This window comes from Brassica napus, chromosome C8 (genome assembly GCF_020379485.1).
Source record: "Brassica napus cultivar Da-Ae chromosome C8, Da-Ae, whole genome shotgun sequence".
Classification (NCBI taxonomy): Eukaryota; Viridiplantae; Streptophyta; class Magnoliopsida; order Brassicales; family Brassicaceae; genus Brassica; species Brassica napus.
In genome coordinates, this window is record NC_063451.1 from 1921009 (window position 1) to 1930116 (window position 9108).

The following is a 9108-nucleotide window of genomic DNA, read 5'->3' on the forward strand; positions in this document are numbered from 1 at the left end:
ATGTCTTTGATTGTGTTCCTTCATCGTTAATCTGAAGAAGTAGAATCAAGTTTGAATATTTCAATTATGCTTGTCTTTCATTGTGTTTCGTCATCGGTATTTAAGAAGTTGAATCCTTTGATTTGTGTTGTTTTTTTCTGTGTTTTTGTCTTGAGATGTCTGAGGAGAATGAGATGGATAGAAGAAGAAGAAGCATGATCCAGGTTCGTCGGACAAAACCCCCGCGATTCCTCATACAGGTAAAACCTTTACTCTGTGGAATTGGATAAAGCATAGCATAGATATGATCTTTCTGGTGGTTTGTGATTAATGTTGTGTTTGATGTTGGTGGTTATCCTCGTTTGAAATGAATTGAATGGTGGGTTAGCGTTTGGTTAGGTAATAAATAGAGGTTTAGGTGGTTAGATAGAAATGAGATTTTGGTTGTCTTGGGTAATAAATACAACCTTGTGTAATATGAAAAGTCTTGTGTGATGAATGGGTTGGATAAACGTCTTCTCGGTTTGGTTGGATGTGATCAATGCGATTCCAGCATCTGTTCTCTCTATAAAAAAAATTGTCTTCTCCTCTATCTTGAATGCGTAAAAACCTTACCTTGTCCTCTTTCTTCTCTTCTCTCTTTCTCATCTCTGATAATTTCTTTCTGTCTTCCTTGAGGTTGCTTCCGAAATGGATTCTTATCCATTCTCGCAATCCTCTAAATTTGTTGAGCTATTAAATAGTCAACAAAGCATCTTCTTTGGCAACAATGACGACATTGTTTCACTGTCTTCATCACAATCTCCGTCTGTAGGCAATCTTGGAACCGAAGATGGTGGAGAGACTGGTACACAGCGTAGAGAACGGCGGAAGTGAACGCCTAAGGATGACATTGTGCTCATTAGCTCATGGCTTAACACAAGTAAAGATCCAGTTGTGAGCAATGAACAAAGGTCAGACGCTTTCTGGACAAGAGTAGCGGCTTACTTTGCGGCAAGTCGTCAAGATGGTGGATGTGACCAGAGAGAATCTAGGCATTGCAAGCAACGTTGGCACCGGATCAATGATCTCGTGTGCAAGTTCGCTGGAGCCTACGCAGCTGCAAGCAGGGAGAAGACGAGCGGGCAAAATGAGAATGATGTGCTGAAACAAGCACATCAGATATTCTACACTAACCACAAGCAGAAATTCCTCCTTGAACATGCCTGGAAAGAGCTGAGGAACGACCAAAAGTGGTGTGAGCAAGCGTCTGCTAAAACCGAAGGAAGCTGCAAAAAAAGAAAGGCTGAAGATGGTGCTGGTTCTTCAAGCTCCCAAGCAACTGAAATGAAGCGTCCAGCGGGTGTTAAAGCCGCCAAGGCTAGTGGCAAGAAGACTGTGGCTGAGGAGAATGCGATGAAGGAGTTTCACAGCATGTTGTCATTAAAACAACAGGATCTCGCCGTGAAGGACCGCATGTCTAAGATGAGCCTACTGGAAAGTCTGATAGCCAAAAAAGATCCCCTTGTCGAGTACGAAGAAGCCCTGAAGAAGAAGCTGGTTGATGAGTTGATGTTGTCTTAAGTTCCATGGCTCTGTGTTCTTGATGTTTCATCTGTTGTTCTCTTTTTATTAGTATCTGGTTGTGTCTGAATGCTCTTGATGTTGATGTTGTCTTAAGTAAAATGTTGTTGTTATGTTCTTGTTATGGTTTGATCTTGTAATGGATTTAAAGTTTAAGTTAAATGTTGTTGTTATGTGTTCTCATTCGGTTAACTGCGCTTGATCTTGTTATGGTTTTAAAATTTAAAATGTTGTTGCACTTTGATCTTGTTATCGTTTGATCTTGATGCGCTTTGATCTTGGCATGGTTTTAATGTTCTTTTTCATCTTGCAGGTCACGGGTGAGACCATGTGAGATGACAGCGTAGAAGACAGAGGTCACGGGTGGGAGACAGAGGTCACGGGTGAGAGACAGAGTTTGTCTTCTTGTTTGTAAAGTAAACTGAGATGTCTGTAAAGGTCTGTAGAGGTCTGTAGAGGTCACAAGACTTTGTATTTTTGTTTCACGGTTTTGATGTCTGTAGAGGTCACGACTGTGTAAAGAACACTTATAAATTGCAGTATGCAAACTCTCATTCTCAACATTCTCATTCAAGGGTTTTAACCAACAATCTCATCCCGCTTCATTCAACCTTCCATCTCTTCTAGTAAACCTATCGTCCTTCTCCTCTAAACCCAACACAACCCAATCTTGTAACGCAAGCTTCCATCTCTTGTAAACCCAATCTTTTATCTCTCTCTAAACCCAACCCAACCCAAGCTTGTAAACCTAATATTTTATCTCTCTCTAAACCCAACCCAACACAATCGTTTCTTTCACAAAACCAAATACATATATAATCATTTCATGGCCTCTTCTTCTCAAAACCCATTCGACGAGTCAATTGATGAAGCTTTCGATCAATATTTTGATCAATATTTTGATCAAACATATCATAATCTGTTAAATGCTCAAAGTGATCAAGCAGATGAAAGAAGGACAAGAAAAAAACGAGTTTTTATCGAACGAAACCGTGAAGAAGGCCATCTCCGGTTATGGAACGACTATTTCAGTGACACTCCCACATATCCTGAAAATCTATTCAGACGACGATTTAGAATGAAGAAGCCATTGTTCATTCGTATTGTAGATCGCCTCTCCAATGAAGTTCAATTCTTTCGTCAAAAGCAAGACGTTACCGGAAGACTTGGTCTCTCTGCACTTCAAAAATGTACAACAGCTATTCGGGTGTTGGCATATGGTTCTGCGCTTGATGCGGTCGACGAATACCTCCGGCTCGGTACAACAACTGCTCGGTTATGTGTGGAAAATTTTGTGGAAGCAATAATAGATTTGTTCGGCGATGAGTACCTACGAAGACCAACACCGGCTGATCTTCAACGTCTACTTCATATTGGAGAGCTTCGTGGATTTCCTGGGATGGTAGGAAGCATCGATTGTATGCATTGGGAGTGGAAGAATTGTCCCACCGCTTGGAAAGGCCAATATTCTCGTGGTTCGGGAAAACCCACCATCGTTTTAGAGGCGGTTGCATCATATGATCTCTGGATTTGGCATGCGTTTTTTGGACCTCCAGGTACCTTAAATGATATTAATGTTCTTGATCGCTCACCTGTTTTTGATGACATAATATATGGTCGAGCCCCGCAAGTGAATTTCTCGGTCAACGGAACAGAGTACCATTTGGCTTACTATCTCACCGATGGTATTTATCCAAAATGGGCAACTTTCATCCAATCTATTCCAATTCCCCAAGGGCCGAAAGCAGTTTTATTTGCGCAACGTCAAGAAGCTGTCCGAAAAGATGTCGAGCGTGCTTTCGGAGTTTTGCAAGCTCGATTTGCCATTGTCAAAAATCCTGCCCTTTCTTGGGATAAAGTCAAGATTGGAAAGATTATGAGAGCATGTATCATACTTCATAATATGATAGTAGAAAACGAAAGAGATGAATACTCTCAATATGATGTTTCGGATTTCCAACAAGGAGAAGGCAGCAGAAGTTCACACGTCGATCTCAACTATTCCACAGATATCCCAACAAATATCGCCAATCAGATGGGTGTTCGAACAAGAATTCGTGATAGACAAGCACATCAACAACTGAAAGGTGATTTGGTTGAACATATATGGCGTAAATTTGGACGTGATCAAGACAACAATTGAGCTTCTATGTTTCTTTCAAATTATTATCGTTTATTTTCCTACTATTTGTTCTCATGTTTTCATGTTTCTATTTCAAAATCTTTGTTTAAAATGTTATGTTTGACTTTGTTTTATTTAATAAATAAATTAAATTTTTGTTTAAAAGTTTATGTTTAAAAAAAAATTAATCTTTTTTAATTGTTAAGTACTTTAATTAAGAGACCACCAATAAACCACTATAATTAAGTGTCTCTTAACAAAATTCATTATCTTAATTTTAATAGTTAAAAAATCATTAAGGGACACTTAAAGGGTTTCACTAATGAACATGCTCTAATAAGCCGCTTAGCAATAAGTGATGTCCTGACTTCAAGATGACGTCAAGGCTGATGCCGGAGGGTTGAGGGAGTAACGGGCTTTTATCTCTGGTAGAGGCCCAAGACTTGTCCGTTTTTTTTTTTAATAATTATGTCATTACAGCTATGAAAAATATTACAGACGATTCTACAGCCGACAATTTTACCTGACGTATGAGGATTCACATCTGACTGCATCACCTGAGCCGTCCTATGGGATCCACGCTTGACGGTACTCCTTGCGCCATGCTGCAGATCTCTTGTAAGCATTTTTTTCCCTTAATTCGCATAATTCCGCATTTTCCGGGAATTGAAACACAAATTTCTTGGTGTAAAAGCATTAATGAACTCTGGGTCAAACCACTGGACCAAAGGGGCTTCCAGAAGACTTGTCTGGTTATATGTGACAAAATCGATAATTAGTATTTATACTCTAGAATCTATATTACTCCATAAAAAATTAAGAGCCACTATAAAAAAATTGATTTATTATGTTTTGATTGATATTCTTCAAAATGGTTCCACTTTTGCTCTTAGATGATTATTCATATTACTCTTGGAGACTAATATGATGAAAATACCCATTTAATAATCAGATATTATCTTTTAACGATTTAATATAGATAATACAAAATGGTCAAACTTTCTAGGGCTAAGAGCATCTTTTATCCCTATCTCTTTATGCGTTTCTTAAGTTAATATTGGTTTAAAAAAAGAGAACATGAAGATTTCAACAAGACAGCAACTATTTGTTGCACAAGCAGTTGACCTATTTTATCTGGACGTCTTGAAGACAGCAACCATTTTTGGAAACTGATATAAAAAGAGAACAGGAAGATTTCAACAAGAAACGTTGCAGATTATCAAGACCAATAACTAGTGACCCAGAAGCATAGGAGAATCTAAGAAGCTCATCGTTGCCTTGTTGTTGAAGGAACCCATTGACCATTGACAAATTCGAGATGCCTTCTGAGACGTTGAAGTGGGTACTTGCACACATCGTTGGTCGTTGGAAAGTAAACGGAGTACGTATCGCCTTCTTGACCGGTGATCCCTCCGAACCACCACGCGTCTAAGTCAAAAGCATCAACCTTATCATGGAGGCTAAACATCGACGGCTGAGATAACTTGGGTGGCATCGGACGGATTTCGTCGGCGGAGATGGTTTCTACCAACGGCTGAGGGTCTTCACCTTCTGTCACAAGGTTCTTGTACTCAACATTGTAGAAAGATCCGTGGGGAAGCTTGGACAATACCTTGGCCTCCAAGTAAACCATCTTCTTTGCTGCATACTTCAACCAAATCTCCTTCCACGAACTCGCCCATTGTTAAAGAGTTATTTTCTCTGATTTGTTGATGTGAAGAGACGAGGAGAGGAATTGGTTGTATTTATTGAGAGGTTTGTACTTCTACTTAAAAAATCTTTCCCTCTATTTTCGTTTTTGCATTTTCTCTATTTAATCATATGATTAGCCAATTGTACTTATAAATCTTTTCATATTTGGACCGTTGTTCCTTTTTTTTTTTGATAGAACCATATCATCAAATATCCCGATGGTACTATACATGAGTCCGTTCCATCAGGCTAAAAAATCAATCATTCTAGTTTCTGAGTTTACTCTCTCTAACTGTGCTATAAATAATGTTGTTGTTAACCTACAGAGAGGAACAAAGGATGCCATGAACTAGTTATCAGAAAAAAGCATATAATGGGAGAGTAAGAAACATTATGTTTCTCATTCCATTGCCATTATTCCAATCTCCATAGTAACATTCCAATGCATTATCTTGATTGCACGCCAAGGTAGCGATCACTCCCAGATTCAGGGATTCGTCTTCTTCTTATTGAACAGTGAAAAGAAAGGAGGAGTTGATGTGTCGGATCAATTCTGAATGGATTGGACCCCTTTAGGTATTGCATCAAAGTTAGCTGGAAACTGGTTAGGGCCGCCTGGTCACAATGTGTTGCTTGCATCAGAAGCACCAAAACTAGGATATTTTGTGAGCATATTCTTTCAAAGCGGCAAGTTAGAAGCAAGAACACAACTGTTTTTTTCAAACGCTTAAGAGTTATTTGTTTATTTCGCATTAATGGACTCATAACATCTGTTTTGTTAGCGAAGAAAACGGTCAAAGGTTTTCCCACACACACTCTGTTGACTAGGTTCTTCCACACACACACATTAATGACATGAATGTATGAATTTCTTTTTTTTTTTTGCTAAGAAAATGAGTGAATGAGTTTTGGTTTAAGAAAAAAATACTTCTTACACAAAATTAAATGTATTCACTCTGTTATTCCAATCTGACAAATAGCCAATGTACATAGTAAAAATTCAGAGAGACCTTTTTTCTTGGTAAAATGTTAAGAATCTTGATATACTAAATTAAAAAGAAAAGTTCTTTTTTTGATCAAAAAAAAAAAAAAAAAAAAAAAAAAAAGAAAAGTTCTATGTAGAGATATTATTGCTAAAACAAGGCACATGAAAGAAAACAATGACAGCGTTGCATAGAGGAATTAATGTCACTGTCAGCTTCTGAGAACCTGTTGAATTTGGGTAAAAATCATTGGGATTGATTGAGATATTTGTGACAAAGACGGACGGATACCATTAAAAAGGTCTCGACGAAAAGAAAAAAATGTACTCACATCATGTAATATAAATACTTAACACGTAGATTTTAAAAAAAAACTCAAAAATATAAAAATATTATTTTAATGCATAATTGCATCATTCGCAAACATGTGATGAAAGTTAAAGAGGTTTGGAATCTTTGTTGTCTCCGTTTTTTTATAGAATAGCGATTTTTATAGTGGTTAGTCCACCAATTTAGAGAATATTACGAAGTTTTACTAAATTAATTGACAAAAAATTAAAACGATACCCATGTACCATGAAAGAGAGTTTAATATATATTAATACAAATGTAGAATGTGTTTAAAATTTTTAAAACAACACTAAAGATCATAGACTTCAGTATACATAACATTTACCGAAAAATTCAATATTTCCGTAGAGGTTAACACATTGATTTGAAAAAAATTCAAAAATATGAAGATAATATTTTAATGCATAGTTGCATCTTTCACTAACATACGACGAAGTTCAAAGAAGTTTGAAACTTTTGTTGTCTCCGTTTCTCTAGAAAATTTCTCTAGAAAATAACGATTTTAGAGTGGTTAGTCCACCAATTTAGGGTGTATTATGAAGTTATACTAAATTAATTGACAAAAAATTAAAACGATGCTCATATACCATGAAAGAGAGTTTAATATACATTAATACAAATGTATAATGTGTTTAGAAATTTTTTTAAAAAAAACACTAAAGATCATAGGCTTCAGAATATAGAGTATTTACCGAAAAATTAAAAAATTTCGTAAGGGTTAACACATAGATTTTCAGAAAAATTCAAAAATATGAAAATACTGTTTTAACGCATAGTTTCATCATTCACTAACACATGATGAAGGCTAAAGAGGTTTGAAACTTTTTTTGTCTCTGTCTCTCTAGAAAATAACGATTTTATATTGGTTAGTCCACCAATTTAGGGAGTATTATGAAGTTTTACTAAATTAATTGACAAAAAATTAAAATGATGCACATGTATAATGAAAGAGAGTTTAATATACATTAATACAAATGTAGAATGTGTTTAGAAATTTTAACACAACACTAAAGATAATAGGCTTCAGTACATAGAGCATTTACCGAAAACTCAATATTTTCGTAGGGTTTACACATAGATTTTGAGAAAAATTCAAAAATATGAAAATAATATTTTAATTCATACTTGCATCCTTCACTAACATATGATGAAGGTCAAAGAGGTTTGAAGCTTTTGTTGTCTCCGTTTCTCTACCAAATAGCGATTTTATAGTGGTTAGTCCACCAATTTAAGGAGTATTATGAAGTTTTACTAAATTAATTGACAAAAAAATTAAAACGATGTCCATGTACTATGAAAGAGAGTTTAATATACATTAATACAAATGTAGAATGTATTTAGAAATTTTAAAACAACACTAAAGATCATAGGCTTCAATATATAGAGTATTTACCAAAAAATTAATTATTTTCGTAGGGGTTAGTTAACACATAGATTTTGAGAAAAAATCAAAAATATGAAAATACTGTTTTAATGCATAGTTGCATCATTCACTAACATATGATGCATGAAAGAAGTTTGGAACTTTTGTTGTCCTCGTTTCTCTAGAAAATAGCAATTTTGTAGTGGTTGTCCACCAATTTAAGGAGTATTATGAAGTTTTACTAAATTAATTGACAAAAAATTAAAACGATACTCATGTACCATGAAAGAGAGTTTAATATACATTAATACAAATGTAGAATGTGTTTAGAAATTTAAAGAAAAAACACTAAGGGGGGGTGTATTGAATATGAAATTTGAAATGATTTGATTTTTAATGAGTTTTCAAATGATTGTAGGAGAATCTGAGAATTTGGTGTGATTTTTGTTAAATAACTCTAGAATCCCATATAAAACCATGAGATTTGGATTTTTATTTTTATAACTAAAGAACTCCTCTCAAATACACTAGAAACACTTAAAGCACTTTAAAATCTCTAACTTAAATTTTGTTCAATAACAGTGGATTTCAGAGTGTTTTATAAAATGGCAAGTTCAATAACACTGGATTTCAAAGTATTTTTTTTAAATCAATGTTTGAATAACAGTGGATTTGTCATTTTAATACAAATCAGCTCAAACTCCAAATTGAATACACCCCCCCTAAAGATCATAGGCTTCAGTTTATAAAACATTTAACACATAGATTTTGAGAAAAATTCAAAAATATGAAAATATCGTTTTAATCCATAGTTGCATCTTTCATTAACATATGATGAAGGTCAAAGTGGTTTGAAACTTTTGTTGTCTACGTTTCTCGAGAAAATAGCGATTTTATAGTGGTTAATCAACCAATTTAAAGAGTATTACAAAGTTTTACTAAATTAATTGACAAATAATTAAAACGATGTCCATGTACCATGAAAGAGAGTTTAATATACATTAATACAAATGTAGAATGTGTTTAGAAATTTTATAACAACACTAAAGATCATA

General features: G+C 35.1%; 1 protein-coding gene and 1 pseudogene across 1 annotated transcript; one reads left to right on the top strand and one right to left on the bottom strand.

The window, feature by feature from the left end:
* The first annotated feature begins 669 nt into the window (after positions 1–669).
* LOC111208062 (glutathione S-transferase T3-like) lies at positions 670–1542 on the top strand. Its single transcript, XM_022706772.1, has 2 exons — positions 670–826; positions 908–1542. Exons 1-2 carry the CDS (start codon positions 670–672, stop codon positions 1540–1542), a joined length of 792 nt encoding a protein of 263 aa, XP_022562493.1.
* Positions 1543–4931: 3389 nt separating this feature from the next.
* On the bottom strand, positions 4932–6744 carry LOC111207838 (annotated as a pseudogene).
* Positions 6745–9108: the final 2364 nt, after the last annotated feature.